The sequence below is a fragment of the Melozone crissalis genome, unplaced genomic scaffold, assembly GCF_028551555.1.
Source record: "Melozone crissalis strain CALT ecotype California unplaced genomic scaffold, PUWL_Pcris_2 ptg000013l_1, whole genome shotgun sequence".
NCBI lineage: Eukaryota > Metazoa > Chordata > Aves > Passeriformes > Passerellidae > Melozone > Melozone crissalis.
The window spans coordinates 9,098,207-9,122,466 of record NW_026535791.1 but is presented as its reverse complement, the minus strand read 5'-3'; the positions used below and the strand labels follow the sequence as shown (position 1 = coordinate 9,122,466).

Below are 24,260 nucleotides of genomic sequence, written 5' to 3'. Positions count from 1 at the left end.
GAGAAGGGAGGGGTTGGGAAGAAGGTGGTTTAAAGATTTGACTTTATTTTATCATTATCCTACTCTCATTTGATTGGTAATAATTCAAATTAATTTCCCAAGCTGAGTCTGTTTTGTCCATGATGGTAACTGGTAAGGGATCTCTCCCAGCCCTTATCTCAACCCATGAGTCTCTCCTTATTTTTTCTATCTCCTGTCCAGCTGAGGAGGGGAGTAGTAGAGCAGTTTTGGTGGGAATCTGACATCTAGGCAAAGCCGACCCACCACAATACATCAGATAAGGGAAAGCAACTGAGGGAAATATAAGGCAGTAGGGAACAGATTATCACGGAATTGACTCAAAAATATGATATTAAAAGCAATGTTTTGAAGACGACTGACAGAAACCAGATTGCATCTGTCAAAGCTGAAAAGCAAGACTTAAAATAATTTTTAAGGTTTTGTGGCAATTACACAATTCTCTCTCTGTGTATATATATATACTTCAGAGTGGCTGCAACTTCCTTACCCACAGCAAATACTTCCTCCTACAACACTAAGGTCTAGGCAGACAGTTTGTCCCCCTTGGATCCCCATTACTACATACTGTTTTGTTCTGCTTACTCTAAACTCTCATTTCCAATTTACTTCTTTTCATATCTTTTTCATTTGTTTCCTTGCTTTTTTCTATTTCTTTTGCTTTTCCTCTTCTCTTCTTTGATTTACAATCTTCTCCCATGGTTTTAGTTTGTACTCCCATCTTTCACTCTCAGTTTGTTGTCACTTTCTACCAAAAGCTCTACAGTAGCACATCTTTTCCCAGACTTTCAAAATCCTGAAAGCATTTTTCTGTGTGAATCTCTGCATCTCTTAATGTCACCTTTCTCTTTCTGGACTAAACTTTAATTTACCTTTTCTTACAGAGCCTTCTTCAAAGCTCTACCTCAAGAAATTCACAAACAAGAAATACTACTTTAACTTGCAGGAATCTGACCTAGCCTTATCTATAAATTTCACTGGCACAATCTTCTCCCTTAGGATATTTCATCCTTTATTTTGTAACAAAAATAATTCTCTATAGATCACTATGACTTTGTAATCTTCATTGCCATAATCTTTTCCTCCATACACACTTATTTTCAAATATCTATTTAGGCTTTCCATTTGCTGCCTTATCTAGTCTTATCATATTATTATATTTTTTCCTTTTCTGGATTTGTCTTCTTTTACTTCTGTTGTCTACTTCCATTACAGATTGCTTTTCTTTGCTGGTCAAACATATCTAAATAATCTTTAAAATACCTGTGTAGGGGTGTCCCTGTATTTAAGTTATCTGTGTTTTTCAACTTTTCATTGGCAACCTCTTCTTTGGGTGTCCGTGGTTTCCATCTCTGCTTTCTATCCTCACATATATTGTTTGCTCTAACAAATGTAATTTGTACGTTCTATACTGCAAGGCCATCAAGACAAAGACTTTGTTCTCTTGCTCTTTAGGTGAGAACACAAAGAGAGCAAGAGCATCAACAGTATTACATAAAGGACAGTAGTAAAAATGACATTGAATTAACCTAATACAGGAAAAGAATACTCCTTGGTGTGTTGTACATTCAGCCTGTAACCAGAATTTCAGTGCTGAGAATTTGCTGACTAGCAAGAGGAGATCTTTTGCTGTACAGCAGCCAAAATTAATAGACAAACATCCAAATAAAACTACTGGTTTTAATCTACTTTAAGGCAACAAAGTGTACCATAAAATGTATTCAGTAGATGAATAATTTAGCAACATTTAAAAGGAATACAGCAGTCACCCAACACAGGAGTGTAATCAACACTTAGTTTCCCGTGGTTTAAGAAGTATATCCTGAACTCACAGACACATGAAATCCGTTCTGAGCAGAAAAAAAATGAACATGTCTAAGGGAAGCTGAGACGAGTGAAAACTCGATTCTCAAGCTTTGTGTGGGTCTGTTTTGCCTTGTTGTATGCAAAACATGCTTAGAATACACCTTACGCAACAGATTTTTATAGGCAGGGTGTACTTTAACTTAAGTAATTACACAGTCACCCAATTTTTCATTAATTCAGCTTTCCCTGTGAAACCTTCAGTGTCACATCAACGCTCTTTATTCTGTAAATAATTGTGATAACGCATACACTGAATTCAGATTCATTCTATCTTGGAAGTTTGGTCCCCTTCCTTAGATCTGGTTTTGGTCATAGAAGCATGAGGTTTTCAGTACTGACATAACAGTTTGAAGTTAGAATCCAATTTCTACATTTCTGAAAACTGTAGAGATGTTCATTTATTTAGGAGCATAGTTCATTTGCATAAAATATTATTCAATGTTGCTTTAATATAAAATTGGTTATATAATTCCACTCTCGATGTGACAGTTTAGTGTTCTTACAAAGGGCTTTTTTTTTTAATGTTGCATGGGTCTGTCCCTAGCTAAAAATAATAAATGAATATGAGCAGTATCAGATTTCTGCCTTGAGATATTTTTTGGGGGTGGATTTCATTTTAGATGCATTTTTCTCATTGTATACATCCTAATACCACCACAATTTTATGTTTAAATTCATTTTGGATTGTTTGGGTAGGAAGGAACCCCTGATCACTACAAATGAGTATATAAAGAATATCAACAGAATTTCTGAGATTTTAAGGTTGGGAAGAACAATGAGATTTTAATAGAAAGGTGCTTTCATTACAAAAAAAACCAAAACAGTGGTGACAGAAGAGATGCTGCAAATAAAGTTCTCCATGAAAGCCAGGATCCAGAAATACTTACAATACGAACAAGCCAAGCCAATGTAGAAGTAGATGTAGAGTAGTGGGTGTTATAATGATAAGGTGGAGTCTGATCATCTTCCCATGTCTCATACCGTTCTGCATAGAAGACAGCTCTCTTTGGGTTCAAAGCACCAATAGGCTGTAAAGTGATAAGAGGTCAAATATATTATCAGCTGTCTGATATGGCATAAGTTAATTCTGCATTAAGATTTACTGCGCAGGAGACCCTGCAACCAACACATTCCAAGCTGCAGTAACCCCTGAGATTGCTATAAGCTTAGAATTTATTTTCAAAGGCTTTCTGTACTAAAAGTCTTATGAGTTTCCTTATTTTAACTGACAAATATAAGTGATCCACATCTGCAAACTTTCAAGACCTTCTTGAGGCATAAGTTGTTTCCCAATTAGTTCAGTAACATTCTTCTGGAAATAGACTTCTAAAACTGCATTTAAAATGCATTGAGGCCAAACTAATATTTCTGTTGCTGTCATTCACCATAATCACACAGCTAATGAAAACTGACTTTTGCTCGCACAGGATACTTTGTAATGCGCGGTTCATGATGAAAAGATTTCACGCGGAACTGCTGATGGTGTCTGGTGATCCTAAGCAGAAATACTTAAAAACCATGCATAGTCCTCAGGACTGGGTGTACTTTCTGACTGAACAAAGCCACGTTTTACTGAACAAAGCAAACAAGCCTTGTACTTGAAAACAATAGAATGTGGAAATTATTCACAAATTCAAAGTCCATTCTGAGCAAATTTAAAGGACAATCTATACAAATTAGGTGAAAAACAAAAGAGATGTAAGGCGGTAGTAGGAACTATTGGTTTTGATGTGGCTACTTGAGGAATAAAAGCTTTTTATGATTTTTCAACCCACTTTATCTCAGAGGCTTTTGCAAAAAGTATTTGTTACTGTATGATGCAAAAGTTGCTTGGATAAAGAAAATACAGGTTTTAGCTTTTACAGTAAAATTAACCAAACACTGAGGTTAATACTTAGAGGAGAGCACATTTGCACACCAAATAATTGTTTAAACTTATTGTAGTTTGAAATTATTGCTTGATTTGCATTAATCAAAGTTTAATTAGAATTGATATTATTAAGGGTATTAAAAAATATATATATAGGCAAGGGGTTTGACCAAATGCTAACAGTATTTTCACACTTTATTGCACTGCACAATTTTTCTACTGAATTAAAATCCAAAGTAATTTGGAAAGGAAATATCAGTACAAGGTCAAATCTCTGTGTTTCACTACACTAGATATGTAACTAAAAAATTTAAAGTTGCAAGCTTTTTATTCTTTCAGCACAGCTATTTTTTTGAGATGGCTGCTTAAAAGGCTGACATAGAACATGATATATTCTGATTTAGAGCTTGTTTTGAAATAGCAGTCTTTGGTGAACCTTTACATTTTAAAACATTATGATTTCAGTATTTTTCACATTAAGCACTCTGGATGCTTAATACTTTGCTGTGTCATGGAGATGTTTATAGTTTTCTCATATGTGTAAAATGATTGAGTAATCCCAAAGGATTGGTGTTATCTGGTGCAGACTGCACGGAAAGACCTCACAAAACATTCTTGAAAGAGAAGTATGAGCCATTCCCTAACACTTTCCAGGCTCGTTTCTCAAACACTGACAATTGCAAAAAATAAATATTTGCATTTTTGTTATACTTGGTTTTGTTAGACATCCTGCCAGTGTCAGGAAACACACTGGCAGTATTATAGCCTTTAAGTTATCATTACATAAAAATGGTTGTTCAACAGCTCCTTGAAAGAGACATTCCTTTCCCATTAGACTGACAAACTGTGCAGATATATGTGGACTTTGCTAAATTATATCAGGCTTTGGATTGCTTTGGGGACTGGATGGAACCTGCTGACACCACCCTCATTAAGGTACTGTGCATCCACTTCTCTGGCAGAAAAAATTCCAGTCCCAACTGCACATTTCAAGAGCTAAAGCAGTAATTCACACTGTAGTCTGTTGAAATGAAACGTCCACCCCCTCTGAGAAGGGAACACAAAATAGCAGACAAATTGGTGAGATTGTATTTGGTAATGGGGAAACACCCAGAGAATATCTCTCCCCTCCACTACAAAGGTGCATCTTATCCTATGCTGCAGTGAATTCTGAGGCTATGGATAACAGAGACATTATCTGTCACCATATTATTGTACATATAGGTTTGAAGGCACAGTGGAGAATAAATATGATGATTAACACAAGATTGAAAATATAGAAAGCTCCTGGCCTTTCTGAACACAGTTGATGTTGATTAGAAGTCTTGTATCAAATAAGTGATGTGTTTTCATTATTCACTGTAAATTGACTTAAGTAACAAGGCCTGTGAGGTATAACTGATGCTCAAAATAATTATGAGGTATTTTATTTTATAGCCTAGCAAAATTTTAATGGTGGTTTAATCAGTACCTTTAAATAACATTTTTAATATAATATTGTTGTATTTAATAAAAAGGTCATTTCTCTCAACAATTTGACAATAATTTTTAAAGTCATAAAATACTAATGCAAACATATCATCATGTTTTCTAGGTTGTTCAATTACTTCAATTTAAAAGATAAAAGGTACAATGATGTAAGATCAGGCATTCCCATTTTCATATTAAAATGCCTGTACAAGTACCTAAAATAATCTACCTTCAGAACATATATGATTAATTGCACTCAATGATAAACCTGAAAATCTGTATTCTGGATTACCATCATACAATATTTTTTTCAGAGTCATTACCTTTTTTCCTCCCTTTCAATTACTTTAGAAAAATCCCGAAATGCACAAACCATCATCTGAATAAAATGGAGTCTTTAAGTGAAATACCAATGAGAGTCATTTCTGTTCTTGCATTACACTGAGATTTTCATGGGAAAATCTCTGGGAAGAATCATTTTTGGGGTCCTTTCCTGAGAGAGAGGGAGGGAGGGAGGGAGGGAGGGAGAGCTTGTCTTCAGCTATTAAGTCTCACCTCAACTTCTCAGGACAGATTCTGGATTGGACAAGCTAGTGATCTCTCTGACAGCCTGGGATTTGGAAGACATGGGTTAATTTCTGTCATTCCACAAGCCTTTATAGTGTCCATGAGGAGACTGCTTAGGTTTGTCTCTAGTTTGCAATAGGAAGGTGAGCTGGCAGTCCCTGAGCTGCTCTAGAGGGGGTAGGGTGCAAACACAGCCCTGTTTATGCGGAGATGACAACTGGGATCCCAGAAGTGGCGCAAGTGTCTCAATGCAGCACTGCCTGGGGAGGAGAGCTGGAGCTGCTCGTGCTTACACAACTCTGCAGCTTCTACTTCAGCCTTACATAAGTTATCTCTGGCCTGTGGTGAAGAAATACAAGAAACACCTGATCTCCCTTCTCTGTGCAGTCGTGGAGACACTGATGTGAACCACCTCTCTGCGCATTAATGCAAAGGACATCTCTCCAGATTCAGGAAACCATGCACATTGAAAATGCTAATGGAAAGTGCCCAAATCTCTCTTTCCTTCTTCTGTATACCAAAAGACCAGGCACTTTCTGAAAGCAAAAAAACCCTCCATAAATAAAATAGCGGGGACTAAATTCTGCAAGGTCTGCCCCTGGCTTCTTTAGTGTTATTTTAACTTCCATGTGGGGAAATGCTGTTAACCAGGGTAATGGTGTGAGTTCATCCTTCAGTAAAGACAAAGATTTTTCTGTAAACACCTTAAATCTCAGTTGTATAAACTAGCAGCTAACCCAATTTTACTCTGATGGGGCACAGGTCCTATTAGATAACGAGTTCTACAGTCATAGTAGTCTCTCACGTTTCTTGTGAAATGTGTAGGATATATGGAATTTTGGTCACTTTTCATAGCTTTACTATACCATTCACAGCTCAGAAGGTCAAATACTTCAGTTTTAATCTAATATCATGGCTATAAAATGCAGTTAAAATTTATTTATGGATCAATCCCTGTAACTTTACATACTGCAAGAAAGTAGTATTATTTCCATTTGACTGAGATTCTGTTGGTATGTGCACAGATTAAAATGACTTGCCCAAACAATACAAAGGCAAAACTCAATCTATATACTCTCTCAGTCCATATCTTAACCATAAGAGAAAGACAGAAGTTGAATTTGAATAAAATAAATTGTTCTAAACATGATTTTAAAAGTTCTTTTCATAATGTTTTATAAAATGCTTTTTCCAAACACATCATTGTCTTTTTATTGCAAAATTCTCCCTGTAAGGACACTTATTAAGTAGAATTAACTTCCCACATAATGATTTCATAAGATATTCTTTACTCCAAACAAACAGAACAGGTCACTCAATGACAATGCCTATTCAGCCACTTCACTGTTGATGTACTAAAACTTACTGCTTGTTTATTTTATGTTTCTTTCTTACATTTAAAACTAAGGCAAGTATTTACTGTGACATTAAAACACATTACTACATCTTTCTTTTTTTACCTGGCTAATCTCTTTAGATATCTGGCCTTTGAACAAGTCAATATATATTGTCAATACATCTTTTATCTAGTGTTTACATCCACTGGATGTGTTATGCTAGTTCATGTAATATCTATTTGTTTGCCAAGTAGAACTATATTCTCTCATGAAAGCAGAACTGAATGTAGCATCCCATTTATCTAGCCACTGAAATATTCTTCTTAACTTGACTCTAATTTGTGCAGCAGCTACCTTATCTGTTGGGGTTTTTTGTTAGTTTTGATTTGGGTTTTGGGGCTTTTTTGTTTTGTTTTGCTTTGTTTTTCCTTTTTTTGTTAGTTTTTTGGTTTTGGTTTTTTTTTTTTTTTGGTGAGTAGCTGCACAAAATTGTAGCCTAGTATGAAGATATATTGAACCTGGCTTTATTTGGCTCCAGCTGAAAACTGACTGAGCTTTTCCTGACTGCTTGCTGTTTATTAAAAAACACCCACTGAACAACAACCTATAAATAGGATATCTTAGGATATCTATTGCAATTCTATCCAAATTAGTAAACAGATTTTTCTTCAGCATCCTAATATGAAAAGCAGATATCAACAATATCAAATATAAGAGCATTCACAGATTCATAGTACCAGAGTTTCACTCAGTAAATGAACTGTTTATTTAAGAAAAACACATGCTTAATTGTGTGGCTTTAATTGTGTGTAGCTTTTCTGTTGATGGAAGAGTCGCATATGATAAAGAGAGAAGTATAATTTTACAGAAAATTATTTCATTTTTCCAACTAAGAGATTTTAATAAGCCCATAAACTCCATTCCACAGCATATACATTTTTGGTACTATTAAGTGTGGTTGCCTTGAAATATTCACACTTGGATGTGTTCATTTGCATTATTACATTTAGAAGCCTTGGGGCTTTATCACTTCCTTTTCTTGAAATGGCACAGTAATAAGGAAAAGTGGTTATGCTTATCACCACCCATCAGTCAAACACCTTCTATATTAACAAAACATAATTTTTTCCACTCAATGAATGGGTGTGTGATGTTTCATACACATGTCAATATTAGTATTACTCTGCCTGGTGAAGAAATCATTTTATTTAACAGGATGTATGACTGGAAGTAAATGAGGAGAAATTCCCGTTTACACTTTAATGAGCAGGGACAATGCAGCATGTCAAAACCATGCATTCACTACAATTTAGGAGTAAAAGTCATACAATCTTATACAAACAAACCATACCACATTTTAAGTGACTTGAACCTCACAAAAAATCACTTTATAGTAAGATCTGTGTACATGTTTCCTGGACTAATGTTTTATATCCTAAGTATTCTTCTAAAGGAAATCTCAACAAAGAAGAAAATAAGCAGATCACCTGATGGTTTGATACAGAAAAGATAATCTATGTATCTATGACAGCCTCTTTCATTAGCTTTTGATCCTGTCAAACAATAAATATAACCTTTAACCTTGCATATGTAATGAATAAAACTTGAACCTACACTGTCTAATCAAATGAGAGGTCCAATATATCCTACTGCTCTGGCACATTCCATGCCCATGAACACTGGTTTTAAATCTATAACTGTACGTAAAAAGAAAAAAACCAAAAAGCTTTTAGAACAGAATTTCCAAACACATAAAAGAAATAGGACAGAGGAATTTTCAGACTAATATTTAAACATAATTGTTCTGAGAGAACAATTGTAAAAATATCACAATAAGGAGTGCCACATGAAACCAGAATGAAATGGAATGGAAGCAAAGACAAGCTACACATTCAAGATGGCTTTGCACGAATATAAATATTTAAGTTTGGACTAAATTCAAAAGCCCATGTTTTACTCCATTACTGACATCCTAAGCAAGACAAATACCCCTAATTTCATCTCCAAAAATCACATGAATTGCATTTGATATGTATGTTCACCTAGGAGTTGTGATATCACAAAGGTGGCGTATTATATTTTATACAGAAAGCCTGGAAACCAAACATTAAAAAATTGAAAAATTGTGTAGTTAATTATCAGAACTGACACTGGAGTATTGTATGAACTTTGAGCAAGAATACACAAAATATTTTTCAAAAGCTAGATTTAGCACCTACATTGAATTACAGAAACTATTTTAAACCAAGAAAACAAAGAATAGTAGGTGACTTCACTTTAAATGTCATTACTTTAGTGGGCTTTTACCATATATGCAATATTGTTAAAATTCTAAATAATTGCAATAGATTTTTTGAGGACTATTAATTGCTAAATAGCAAGGACAGAGGCTTTATGAAACTAAGAAGGGCTAAATTTACAGGGAGACAGAAGATCAGGAAGTGACAAAGGAGATTTTATCTATCAACAGTTTAGCTGGAGGTTCTGATCTGCCATCAAATCTGCAGGAAAATGTCTCCCTTGCAGGGTAAAATCTGACAGAAGGGAGTTGCTCCTCATAGAAAAGGATACTGAGTGGACCTGCCCCAGAGATCTGGCTGAGGCTTGCTAGCACAATCACTTTCAATATTTACAATAAATTACTCCTTCTTTTAAGCACCAGGCTGCTCAGGATTCACCTCCAAGAGAAAAAAAAAGGAGGGACTCACAGATACAGAACAATATCAAAAATTAAAACAGAATTGAGAAGGTAATACCTCAGAGACTTTAGAATTTTTAAGATTTTTACAGATAACACAAAAATTGAAACAGGACGCAAGTAATGCTGAACAACTCAAATCAAGCATTCCGTACTAAAGGGCACTGCATTTTAGAATAAAACATTAACCTACTTTTCCTTTTAAAACCATGGTGAAATGAAATCTATCAGATATTTTCATAATGAACACTGCAAAAAATTGACAATTACAACCCTTTCATCCTCAAGTATTCCACAACACTTCACAGATTTCACATGTGTTTTCTCATACATCCATGGGATAAATGGGGCCCAGACATTGCCAGAAAGGAAAGGTAATTTTCATTGACTAGTTCTGTGTAGGCTTTTCAGTGGTCAAAACCTTAGCTGTTACAGAGGAAACCACTGATAGCTGTTGGTGAGTTTTCAAATTGGCAAGAAAATGTGCACATTGCATGGATTCTTGATGAAAAATAAATAGTCATGGACTTGATTTTACATTTCCTTTTGAGGAGAGTAGTAATAACAGCACAGTGATACTTAATAAGCCATACATGTACTAATTCCATAATGAGTCTTTGCTAACTCATGAGGAAAACACATCTATTCAGCTATCACACTACTTCCTCTAGCAATTACATATTTTAGTAGATTGCTATAAAAATTTGGATTGAACCAAACTAAATACCTAGAGAAGGACTCATGAGGCACTGTCTAATCTTGTTGCACTTCACCACATCCAGCGCTATTAATACATCCAGAAGGTGAGTTTGAGAGTTTTTGAAAAGTGTAAGCACCTTAATGAAAGGTTTATCTTTCTGAACAACTCTAAACCAGCACTACTTTTATACATGCTAGGGAACAAGCCAGTGTAAAATGATCACAGGTCTTTTTTTAAGTCATGTCTGTGGATCTTTTATTGTTCTTGGCACAGATTTCAATGGTGTTACAGAACTGAAAAACACATTTGTGAAACATACCTATAATACTGTGAAAGGTCAGAAGATTTACATAGCCTAAAGGAAGTATCAAGCAATTTATTTCCTTTTGAGGCATACTGTGAATGTACTGTAAATTCTGGGTTTACTTGCTTTTTTTTTTTTTATTTGTCTAAGAAAATAAAAGGAGTGAAAGCTTAGGTGTCTCGATCCACTATTATGAATTCAAGTCCTACTCAAATTATTTTGGACGTCTTACAAAAGCAGGCTTCCAGGAATGGTTACAACACATCTGGAGGTACTGCAAGCACACTCTTTCCAGCAGAGATGAAACTGTCAAATATCCAGGGCAGGATGTCTCCATTGCTCCCCAGGATATGTGCTTGCAGGGAGAGGAGGAAAGAAATCCAGACTTAAAGCATAAACCCCAGAAACACTCATGTCTGCCCAGCAGCAGAAGGGAATGCAGGGTCTGCAGCACAGGACTGCAGAACAGGCCTTGGGGGTCATTTTCTCCTCTCCAGCCTCACTCCTAAAGGCAATGAGTGACAGCTTCCTGTGGTCTTGAGCCTCACTCAATTTGTACAAGCAACTTCCCCTCTTGGCTGAGGAGCTGTGGTAAGGATGCAAGAAAGCTGACACACCAGACACCAGAAACCTCACACTGGGGATGCTGCAGGACTATGCACTATCTTGCCACCTTCACTGGCAAGAGAGTGCATACACTTTCTTAATTGATAATAAACAAGAATGCAGGAATGATACTTTCCACCGCTCGGTTTCAAGACTCTTTTTTTATTATATTTTAGCTGGCCAAAAGTAGAGCCTCTCCATATGTTTCTGCTATGCTTGGCCAGGACAGACCTTCTCTGCAATCTGTTAACACAACCAGAGTACCAGAGCTGGGTATTGATCACAATATGGTGCCATTAGAGAAAAAAAAAATGCTGGAAATTTTTTTTTATTGTAAAACATTAAGTGCCCAAATCAGCTTGGACAGAAAAAACCCCAACAGATAACAATAAGGATCAGATACTCCAAGATCTAAAATACAAAATACCCCTTTACTAACTATTAAATCAAAATAAGATGCTGATACTATATTACTATTCTAGACACTGCAAAATAAAGTGAAATATAGTCCAAACTTTTTACTTCCAAATGATCAGTTTTTATAAACTAAGAGGCATAATTAGTGAGATCAAGTGGTCTGATGCACTCCTGTTCCATAAGTCAGAAGGTACAGAGGAGTTGCAGATTTGGAACCAGATAAGTCAGGGACATGGAAGCAGCATAATATAGAGATTCAGTATAAAATAGTTCTAAAATAGAAACGTCTATTTCAGACTTTTATGAGTTTACGATAAAGACCTTACTTAACCAGACTATAAATATAAAACAAAATGTCTTTCTAAAAGGACTGGCTTACTGTTCTTTAACAAGAACAAAACATACCTTTGATAGATCTCTGAAGTTGCCTGGAAGGGTCAGATCTAACTCTTCAGATTCATAGTTTGTTAAAACCCATGGAAATACAGGGTATTGGTTCAGATCGTTGTATGTTCGTCCTATTGAAAAAGAAAGTTTTAAGAATTAGGAAACAGTGTCTACTTGTCCAGCTAGAAAAAAATGTAGTGGTTACATTTCTTGCATCGCATGTTCCCAGTTCCCACCGCTTTGACAGAATCAGGTCCAAATCTTCCAGACAAAAGCAGCCATTTAGGTGCACTTATCTTGAACCAGAAGTCAACACAAACTGAAATAATATAAAAAGCACAGTATCTTTTAAGATCAACTAAATGCACCATATGCCAATAAAAATTTCTTTTTTATTTCCATTAAAATATTTTTATAGCATGAATGTAGAAATTCAAAAGAACTTGACTATTGTTTCCTAGAAACTTCATGAAGTATCATAGCTGGCAAAGATAAAATGAGACTCCAAACAGCAAGGGGGAAAATCTGAGGTTTGCAAATCTAGGTCTATCCTAGATAGTCCATGCTAATCTATCATTCCCTATGGTTCTTCACTGAAGAAATGGTGAGATTCCATGGCAACTGTGGAATCAAAGTGACGAAACTCATGTTTGCTGTAACACTACTTTTTAATCACTTTTAAAATTAAAAAACAGTTATCTCATGTAAAAGACAGAGCTGACTACCCCAGGCCACTCTTTTCAATCATGAAAGAAACACTGCTGTCATCCCAGCAGCTCAAATGTGCAAAAAACCATGTACAGATACCATTTCAAAAGAACAATCTTCAACTGCAATTAACTAAAAATTATGAATTCATCACAAAGAAAAACATGCTTAGGAAAGGCTGTTATTTTTTTGTATTCTCTAGTATTTAGCAGAATTTAACAATTCAGTGATAAGGCAAATGAAATTTCTTAGTACAGAACTGTCCATCCTATTGCTATAGTGAGAACCACACAATATGCAACATAAGTCTTAACAACCAAAATCAGGTCATAAATATATGTGTGTGTGTATTTATATAATATAATTAGCAGACTGAAATAATCCAGGTTAACAATTCCCAGTCCTGCAGCAGATTTACAGCCCTGTCTCACTAACTGCTTCCTTCCAGATTCTGGACAGATTCCTGGGGTACAACACCCGGCACAGGAAAACACAGGCTTCCTTGTTCTGAGTAGCAGTTGCAATTCTCCACAAAAAATCAGTTCTGCTTTAATGAAACTTTCACTGCTCTACAAACACCTTATTTTTTCAACAGAATCTGATGAACAAAAAGCATGTTTTTATTTCGTACATAGTTTCACTGAATACAGGAGAAGTGCATATTCTTAATAATTGTGTGTCCTCATTTTTACATTCTGAAAACATATATGTTCACAAGAATGCAAAATCCAAAAATTAAGGTGCAAATATCACTTTGTCAAGCAAGCAATTCCAGTACTGTGCACTACATACACAAATAAAGATGGATAGAAACAAAATTACTTCTTTAATATCAACAATGAACGAACAAACGAACGAACAAACGAACTAATGAATGCAAAACAACTCTTGGGCAGAACAAGAATGTGTCAAACAACTATATCAAGAAGTATACCAGAATTTATCCTTGTAAGGGAGGAAAAGGAAAGGTATGCTCTGCTAGAATATTTATTCTTTTAGACTTTTGGGAGGGGGCTTTATATGCTTTGAAGGAAGACAAATCTGCCTAATTTTCTACATCCTTTAAATCAGAACATTATTTTTTTCTTTGGCAAGGGTCTAATTGCATATGACTTGTAAAATTTCTTGAGATTATTAAATTTAGGGTGCTTTAAAATAAGGCCTCTATAAAACTATCGCTTCATACAATAAATGGTTTTCTCACCATCAAAATCTTTAAGTTAGCAGAAGAGCGTGCAAATGCTTTCACAATAGAAGGACATTTGTGCTTATGCAGAGAGCAGACTAAAAGAACTTTGAGATCCAGGACGAGAATGACTGAGAGGACTGTAGTCTATTACAAAGCATAAGCAAAAATGAAGACTCTGCAGAATCAAAATTTGTATAGAAAAGAGCTCACAGTAATAAAAGTCTTCAACTGTAACCATTTTAGAGAAGTATTTAAAAAGTGAGAACATCATTTTGCAAAATTTTGAAAGGAAATGTAGGGTCCATACAAAATTATGTTTTATTTTGAAATTGAGATTTTTTTCATATTGTGATTTCATTTAATTTTTATACTTATTAATTTCATATCAATTCAATGTCAATATTCAGTCAACAAGATTTTGACTGTTAGTTCCCATTCCATGTGGGAAAATCATAGGAAAAAGGAAAAGGAAAAAGCAATCCTGAGCCTTGCTGGCTCTTTCGCTGAGGGGTTACTTATAGTATAGACACATGAAGAAATTATCATGTGACATTAGCTCCATGTCAGAGCACTGCAGTAACTCCTCTTTTTTACCTCACAGTGAGAAATTATTGCAGCTTCTCTCTCAGCTTAGGTAGGATAAGTTGCAAATAATGAAGCTTTCAAGATTATGTATTTGGTAAATGTAAGAATTGTGAAAAAAATCTAAAATATTCTCTTCTCTCCTTCTTCAATTTTTATAAAAAATGTTTTAGTTGCTAAGAATAGCTCTTAATTTGTTTAATAAAAAAGTTAGTGATTTATTTTTTTCAACTCAACAATTTCCTCCTTAATATCAACAAATAAAACTGACTCGAGAAGATGAACCTAATTTAAACTGTGAAAGGAGACCAAGCCTACAAGGTAAGACCACACATCTGTACTTATCTGAGCGGAGGACAGTGATCTAGGCCTATAATGGGATTACAAATCCCTAATTCTAAACATGCATAAATATTAGTAGCTTCACGTTATTAGAAATGCTGTCTTGATCTGTTCTGGCTTCACAATTGATTATTTTCAGAGAAAAGTCAGCAGATGAATATACTTAGCCATCTCATCAATTGTCTGCTGCTTCCAACAAGAATTATTTGGTCCTTTCTTTAGCTAAATAAATATAGAACATAAACCTGTATGACTATTGGTAGTCCCTACACCTTTTCAGAGCCTTCAGATTTCCCCTCAAGTAGGCTTACAGAGATTAATATTAAAGGCTGAATATTAAATATCGCAAGCCCTGTGACACTAATCTACTTGAACAATAAAAATGAGGCACAGTAAATGAGATCTCAGAAATACTGGATATGTTTCTTCATTAAAAAAAAAAACTTTTTAATTAAACCATCCAATTTAATGTTTTTATATGGCACTTTAGTTTCTAAGGTAAAGCGAGCTAGAGACAGCTGACAAAGAAATTATAACTGCAATTCCTTGGTGAAAATGTTAATGACAGCAAAATATTGTTTAATTAGATGATTGCAGCATCTGGATTAACACTCTTTAAGAGCGATGTTCCTGTGCTTGTCTGCTTCTTCACACTTTACAGACATTTTGTCATCTCTAGGTCATTAGGAAAGAATTTTTAATGATTTTTCTAGAAGTAAGTAGTTCGAGTTACATCTAATTAGATGACAATAATAAGCCCAACACATGCAGTAGCTAAATATATACATAATTAACCAGTGAGGGCTTGTACATCACAGAGTAAAAAAGTGGAAAATGCTAAGCAGGCAAAAAAAAAAGGTGAGGGGGGAAGAAGTTCATCTGAATTTATTACCTAATTGAGGATGTCATTTTTTTTCCATAAACCTGTAAAAATAATCCCTTTCCACTAGAAGAAATTACTCACAAAAATTATGGATGCAATTATTCTTCATTTCTTTTAAAAGCAGTGGCATGTAGGATTTAAAAGAATTAAAATTCCAATAAATACAAATGCAAGCACACATTTAATGTACTGCAATTTGAAATTGAACAGCAGAAATTAGTTAAATACTGAGAAATGGATTTGAAATCTAGACTTCTAGCTAAAACAGTGAGCACTGCAATGATATTAAAAAACAACTTCTTGTTCCCACTCCTCCTGATACCTTTTGCTGTAGTGGGGATTACTTTTAAGCACTCTTTTTAATAATCTTTTAATTGAGAATAGTAAAAATTACTTGTTTCCTATATCACCCAGAGGGTTCAGTTGACATATATGCTGGTACCATACAGAGAGGACAATTAGTATAATCACAGCAAAAACAAAAGGATGCCTGAGAATGAAGCAGGTAGAGAGAGGAGGGGGGAGGTGACCAGGAAGGCTTATGTCTACAGAGCCAGGACAAAAACCAGGGCCATGGAGAGTATAACACTGAGACTGATTGATAAGTAGCAGAGTGCAGTGTTTACCTTTGGGAGGAAAGCCCAGAGCTGTAAACATGATGAAATATGCTCGAGCCAGAAAAGAGGGCAAGAAAGAGGTGAAGAGCTTGGAAACAGAAGAGGGAGGTGAGAAAATAGCTGACTAGGGGGCCAGAGAAACAGGTTGAAACAAAGCTTTAGAATTTTGAAGATGGAGAAATTTTGAACTGAAATTGCAGCGAGACATCAGGCCAGTGCAAGTGCCAGCAATCACACATAGGATTGGATAGGAAATGATCTAGAAAGAGAGACCTTTGAGAGCTGAAGTAGAAAGTTATTAAGCATATAAAATCTGTGAGCACAGATCACAGCAGAAACAATTAATCTAAACATGAAACATAGCAATGTTTCTAGGGGGTAAAAGGATGACATAAGAATTAAAGAAAATGTCATAGAACGATGGATTTTTTTCAAGAGCATACTTCAAATATTAAGGATCTAATATTAATAGAACAGCCAGGGGCCATGCTTCTCAGGACAGACATAACAGAAAACCAGGGAGGTTTAAGAAGAGATTAATGTATTTGTTTCAGTAGTTCTGTTGTACAGACACCAACCAGTCTGTGTAATTAACAGTATTAATAAAGAGGCAAAGGACTTCTTGTGGGAAAGGACCTGGCAGCATGATGCCACAATGGGAGAAATGAGCTGGTGCCAGAACCCTCACTTCTGAACATCACTCTTCCAAGGTGACTGCTTCTTGTGTAACTTCAGAGGAGGATAACAAAGAAACATGAGTGCTTTCTTACTCTTTTGTAGAGGGCTAGGGACTAATTAAGCACTATTGGAAGAAAAAAAGGAAGCTACAAAGAATATGCAAAAGATGTGCTAAACCACTTTACTAGTGGACCTCTATTTGGATGACAAAACAGTGAAGTGACCTTACTTATCACCCACTTACCAGCAGATAATCTACAATTCTTAAGTGTCAAACCTCCATGTTTCTGACTAAGCTACAGCTCAGATTTGCTGAATAAGCCTGTAGGAGCTTAATGGCAACATGAATAAAAAAAAAAAGAGGATGGATATATTTCTCAATAGCTGAAAACAATAATACCATCAGAGCATAAGATGCTGCTTAAATAAACAGTTATATACTAAAACTAGGTCATTGCTGCTACACTAACAATTACTGGCAGAGAAGTTGCAACTTATAAGGAGATATTTTTTATGGAATCTCATTACAAAAGAGTATAATTAGGACGGTAATTGGAAATTGGATTTCCAAGAAAAAAGAAAATACATCTTTACTTAGGAAAGGAGGTCACAAGTATATTCAGTACTCAATTTTTGTCTACAAAATAGAAAATGCTGTATTTTCTTCTGACTGTTGAAGGTCCTGTCTTCAGTACATGTAAGATTTTGTGTCTGTTTAATACAGGTGTACTTGGGCAGTTATCAAAACCAGGGCAACAAGTGGTAGAGGTTCTTCGCTTCCAGTACTGTATTTCTGGTAGAGTTATTAATCTTGTTAGTGTTTTATCAGAAAACACTTATTTGTTGTAAGGGAAATATTTTTGAGGAACACCTTTCAAAAAGACTTACAGAAATGCAGGCAAAGCTGTTAAAGCAGTGGTGTCACTCAGACTGCCTCACAGCTCCCAACCCTGCAGTTTCCCAGTTCTCAGGCCCTGGTGGTACAAGGCCTTGCAATGGTGGAGCCAGGATCAGCTTGGGGATGTGAGAACTTCTAGACTTTCTAACATATATTTCTTCTTCAAAACTTTCTCCCCAGTGACCAGACTTTGAGCTCATGTGCACTCTATTGTGGGTGGGTTTCTGCCTTGCCATGAACTTTATGAGGAGATTCTTAGCAAATATCCCCAAGTACTTCATGAGTTTTTGGAACTGAGCTTTCTAGATGAAGTGCAGACTTCATTAAAACTAAAAAACCTGGTTTATCTTCCAAAAAATAACTTGAGGGGATTTTTTACTTCTGTCAAAAAGTTGGAAAACTTTGGATTTTGTTCCAAACTAGATAAAGACTTTATTGTCATGTACAGAATTGCCTGTTGGGTTTCAGTCAGCTTCCATTCTCTGGTGTTATTTTCAGAAAAAGGTTTTGTGTGTGTCATTGGCAAGTTCAGCTACTAAGGATAAATTTTATTCTAATTTTTTTTTTTTAATCACATACTGCTGAAAGATTTTATGAGATGGTAGACAATGATGTGAAATGAGCAAGGCATCCTATGCAATTAACCTATGCAATCCTGATATTACATGAACAAATGAGGGTTATCTGTAAGAGACAGATACCAATAAATCTGCTAGAAATTAAATGACTTGAGTCAGAGAGAGAGACTTCTAGGGGTAGTGACCAAACAATTTTTTTCAAACAGGACAGAAATTCATGGACACACACCAAAAATAACAAATAGTCAGTAATCCTTCAAACCTTGGCCATAGCAGGTGGAACATGGAACGCTAATATCAAGCCATCCTGTTGTAAAGCAGATGAGTGACACTAAATGGCCTTAAGAGAATCCTGTCTCATGCAATTGCCTCAAGTGTTCGGCTATAAAACTTGCCCAGTAGTACTAGTATCAAAAAACAGGTCAAAAAATATTTTTGTTGAGACCTTTGAGATACTCTGAGGGAATCTGCTCAGGCTGAATCTTGTTAACTGAGATATTTTAGTGTGTTACTGTAATTTCTAATTGACTTCAGACATAATGCTGTCTTCCAGGTTTGAATGCTTTGGTGAGGTACCTAAAAAATAATGACCTTAGAGTTTTAAACTGATTAAAAATTTTGAAAAAAAATTATATAAAAATGGCCTATCTCTTGTCTACTCTCATTCAAAGAACTTAAATTCACTGCTCACAGAAGAAATGAATACACAAAAAGGAAATTACCAGCAAAGGATAGTTCTGTTGGTAATGTATTGGACAAGGACTGAGGGGACCTAGGCTAACTTCCCAGGTCTCCAGTAAATCCTCCAAGTTCAGGTGAAGCAGCCAGGGAGCTGGCAAGGGTCTGCCTGCATTTCCTCATCACTAGAAGGGCAGCGGATGTGGGAGAGGCACGGAGCAGCTGGAGACAGGCCAGTGTCCAGAAGCAGGATAGAGGCATTCTGGCACTGCACCAGAGGCAATAAACACTCAGCAGGGCTCCTTCCTCCAGCAGAGATCTGCGGGACCGCAGCTAAAATGCTTGGGAACCAAGCTGGTGACTTGCATTGGACTTCACCATATGGACTTTCCAGCCCTGATCTCCAGTAGTTTCAGCTTTTTGCTCCACTGCACAAGGTAAACATGCCCTCAGATTTCCAACTGTTCAGTGGTAACACTTGTGTATCACACTGGGATAAGTTGATGACACATTTATTAACATCCGTAAGACTCGATGCATGGATGGTGGCTACCAGCTAAGCACAGAGGCCAAAGCCTGAGGGTTCAAAGCAAACGAGTTTGACAGCTCCTGAATTCTGCCACTGCCCTACTGGGAAGAGTGCAGTGACTGTCCCCAGACTGGTCAGCATAACGAGTGCTACCTTTGGGTTTCACACTTACATGTGTCTTACGTCTGGCCTGAGGATAACCTCGAGCATAAGAGTCAGGACCAAGTAAAGATGAGAGTTGTAACACTGGAGTACAAAGTGATGCCTGGTGGAATTTAATTTGGGTTTCAAATTAAAGCTCACTGAAGTGAAATGTCTGTATGAGGCTCTCCACAGGCAGGTTCATAAGCAGCATGTGTGCTACAGGCAGGAATCATAATAGTAGACAACCTCCTGGAAATCTCTGTATATGGTGTAGAAAACTGCTGCTTTTTACATTTAAAATTAACACTGAAGTTAACACATAGAAAAGGGAAAGGTGAAAGGAGTAATATCTTCCTGAATGTTTAATTAATGACAATTGCCAGAAAAGCTCTTCTTTTGCCAATAACAAATGGATGTCTATGGCAGTTATTTCTCATTTTAAATACCTAATCTGATATTATATTTCATCTCAAAGAACTAAATGAGAAAAGATGCTGTAATCTAATCATATCACAATCCAGGTGACATCTGTACTAGGCAGAATACTGTTGTTTTTCTGCTGTCTAGTTGCTGTTGCTGAGAATGATGAAGTAGCGAAATTACATTTTCCCATTATTATTTCCAGACACTCTCTGGCAATGGTTTGTTGACTCTAATAAAGCTTCAGACAAAGCTGTCAGCAGAGGAAATGGCAGAAGGGGAGCAAGGAACAGCCTTCACAGCAATACATGAATCTAAAGTCTCCGTGATAGGTTGTGCATTTTCTGATAAAATGTAATGTGTGTGTGTTTCAGAATATATCACAAAGCTGCAGCCGAATTCTAGTGGGATGAATGTATTCTATCGAGTCACGTTGCTTAGGACTTTGACAAACATAAACATATTATGAGGGATTAAAGAGGCAGAAGCCTTACCTGCTATAGTATTGAGGAACATCAAGTATTCAAAGTTGGATATCTCCCGTCTCTGCCAGCGCTGAGTCATGTTGGAGGATTTATAAAGTTGTCGGGGTGTGGCCAGAGAGATTCTCCTAGGAAATGCATTTAAAGAATGATTTTTTAAGAGTCTCATTAAATGTTAAGATGTAGGGCAATATTCTTAGTGTGATTAATTTCAGGTTGTCTCAGAGGCTTTTTTATTTCATTCAATGAAGTCAAGAAGACACTATTACTCTTATTTCAGAAATGTCTAAAATTAGGAACTATGTTTTATTTTATCTCTACTACAGCATTGCAATAAATCAGAATATTATATTTTGTGGTTTATTTTATTCTGAATCTGATTAAAAGACTGGGATTAAAAGAAACTGCAGACCTCCTGGTGCCAGGCTTGTCCAGAAGGAATAAAAGAGGAATACCATGTCCCTGTTTCAAAAGGATATATTGAGATAAATTCATTAATGTGAGTGAGTGATAGATTAAAGTGACATACACTTCCATCACACAGGTTGACTATATTTATTACACAATTTGTGCACCTCCTCTATGGTCAACTACCCATGATTCTTTCCTAAATCCCAGCAAGCCTGAAGATTTCTATTTATAGCCTGGTTTCTGAAAGAAACAAATTTTACTCAGTTATCTGCTCACATGTTCATCTGTCTGTCTCTTCATAATGACTTCTAAATTGCATTTCATTCAAATTTGAAAGAGGAGCAGGAGTGTCTATGATACTCATTTTCCACATATTTTTAGAAACTTAGATGGCTGGATAAAGGAGAAACTGCTTGCCAAGGAAGAAAACAGCAGAAAACCTCAACTCTTCTATATTCAATTTGACAACATCACAACAAACAAATACCATGCAGCAAGTCTTAAATTAACCATTCTATATATTGTCTCTGGTTGGTAAAACATAGGAGACTAGAGTCAGTCTAGACTAATGCATTAAAGAAAAAAATCTGCAACAGGCAGAAGCCGTCTCATTGTTCAAAACTCATTTCTAGAGAAAATAGTTCCTGCCTTAAAAAAAGGAGAAAGACAAGGAAATCTTTAAAAAGAAAATAAATTCATCTCCTCAGATACCTTTTTAAGAAGAAATTTAGATCTTAGAAATGTATAAAAATAGAGAAATGTTTATACCTGTTAAGAAAATCAACAGTAAAAAAGACAATTCCAAATGGATAGTCTGAATTCAATGAATTTGAAGAATATATGTGGTAGTATTTACACAGCTTATCAAGATCAAATAGGGACAACCAATGCTTCAGCTTTCAGTTGCACCCTGGGCACACTATGTGTTATTTCTGGACTCTGGAGGCTGAGTGTCTTCTTAAAACTTAGTAATAGACAAGGTGTCAAACTGCGCAGTGTTTACAAAAATGTGAACCACCTACTTCTAAAGATACATGCACATACTCCTGGAGATGCACTAAACTCTATTTCCAGAGAAAGGATGAGTGAGTATTGGCATGTGACTGTTATTACAATTATTTGTCTAAATTGCCAGTGTGTAAGTTGTCAACGTCTGCCATATTTCAGCTTCCAAAACTGGGCATACAAAAATGACCATGCAAGGGTATTTACCCAAATAGAAAAGTGTGTTAGGTCTTGCAGGCTTGGCTAGCCTTATTTTACAGTAGACTATAGGATACCAAACACAAATGCACTTTACTAGTACACAGGAGACAATGCAAAATATTTTAAAGTTGTTTCTATAATGCTTATGAAACAATTTATCTAAAGAAATATCCAAATGTAATCATACTTAATATTGCATTTCATAGAATAACAACTACTTTCACAGTAAAACTCTCAGACATATATTTTCCTGTAAATTCTGACTAATGCTACATGCAAATTAATAAACATAGAAAATAAAAATACTAAAGAGATCATTAAATTTACAAAGCATTTGTGTCACAGATTTTCTGTTCCTCCCATGACAAAACAACATTTATGTATCAGCTTAGTAGCTGCTTTCAGACTTTATTCACAATCTCCTAGGGAGTCTCAAAAATCTATAAACTGTCAAGTGCTGGACTTTGCATTTGAATGCCTGATTTGAGTGAACTCTACAGAAAATCAAAATATACTAAAAACATCCTTATTTACTCTTTATCTACCGTGTTTGAAAGACTCACATTTTTTCAACAGAGACTGGAAGAAATTATGCAGAATAAATTGGTTCCACACCTGCTTGTTTCAGCTAACACAGGAAGACCCACTGTTTTCTGTTTTGCTAAAACCACCCAACTTTGATCAAACTATTTCTTTCTTCAGTATGCCATCACCAATATGAAGATGCACAAATGAATGTGCTTCCTTTGCTTCTAGAGAACCACAAAATATCTACTCAAAATGACAACTGCAGAAGACTCTGATGTACAACAGAATGATCCAATTTTTCAATTTTTATACATTTAAATTTATTTAGAAAACAATTCAGGCCATTTTGGTGAAGGAAGGGATGTTATATATTCCATATGTGGAATATGACACACCCCCTTTCACAGTCACTTTTAATTTAGTTAGATACAATGCAATCTCATACAAAAAATATTTAAGTATCTTGCACCTGCATGATGCCATGTATTGTGTAGCTCCTGTTCAGAGAAAAAAAAATAAAGACTTGGGAAAGTAATTTCCCAAGGAACGGCAAAAAATTGATCAACAATCATTTTAATCAAAGTTCTAAGAATGGTTTTATACTTTGATAGCATAAAATCTTAGTTTTTATACCTCTCTCCCTTCACAAAACTCAAGCCCTGGACCAGCTGTATTGAGATATGGAGATCCATCACCAAGCTGCTGACACGGCAGAACTGAGCTGATGTTGAATATTGTTACTCTAACAGCCAAAATACATTTTTTTTCAGAAAAACATATAATTTTAATTTCTTGGTTTTATTAACTGAATCCATTGTTTTCTCTAATGCTTTAATAGCCCACAGAATTTCAGGGGAAGGTGTCAGTATCTTTAGGGGCAAAGATACTGTATCTTTTACCAATTCTTTGATCTCAGTATTCTAGGAAACCATCGGGTAGCTCACAGCTAGTTTCTGAGCTGTGATGTTGCCCTCAATAAAAAGACATCAGTAATGTGTGTGTCCCTTCTAACACCTGAGGGGTTAGAATCATAAAAAGTAGTCTGATAATACCATGCTAAAAAAGTGGATATTATTCTACCTGTGTAGAATCAAATGGAGCTGCAGAAGTTAAAAGACACAGCATTGTTTGCCCAGTTGTATCATTT

The 24,260-nt window shown here is 35.7% G+C and overlaps 1 protein-coding gene across 4 annotated transcripts in view; it reads right to left on the bottom strand.

Moving 5' to 3' along the window:
* Nucleotides 1-24,260, bottom strand: part of NBEA (neurobeachin) — a 452,437-nt gene that overhangs the window by 70,988 nt on the left and 357,189 nt on the right. For all 4 annotated transcript variants that reach the window (XM_054272359.1, XM_054272360.1, XM_054272362.1 and 1 more), the window contains 3 exons: nucleotides 20,981-21,096; nucleotides 12,259-12,371; nucleotides 2,772-2,912 (listed from right to left, as the gene is read on the bottom strand). In XM_054272359.1, coding sequence (XP_054128334.1) covers nucleotides 2,772-2,912; nucleotides 12,259-12,371; nucleotides 20,981-21,096 — 370 coding nt within the window. The remainder of the gene's footprint in view (nucleotides 1-2,771; nucleotides 2,913-12,258; nucleotides 12,372-20,980; nucleotides 21,097-24,260) is intronic.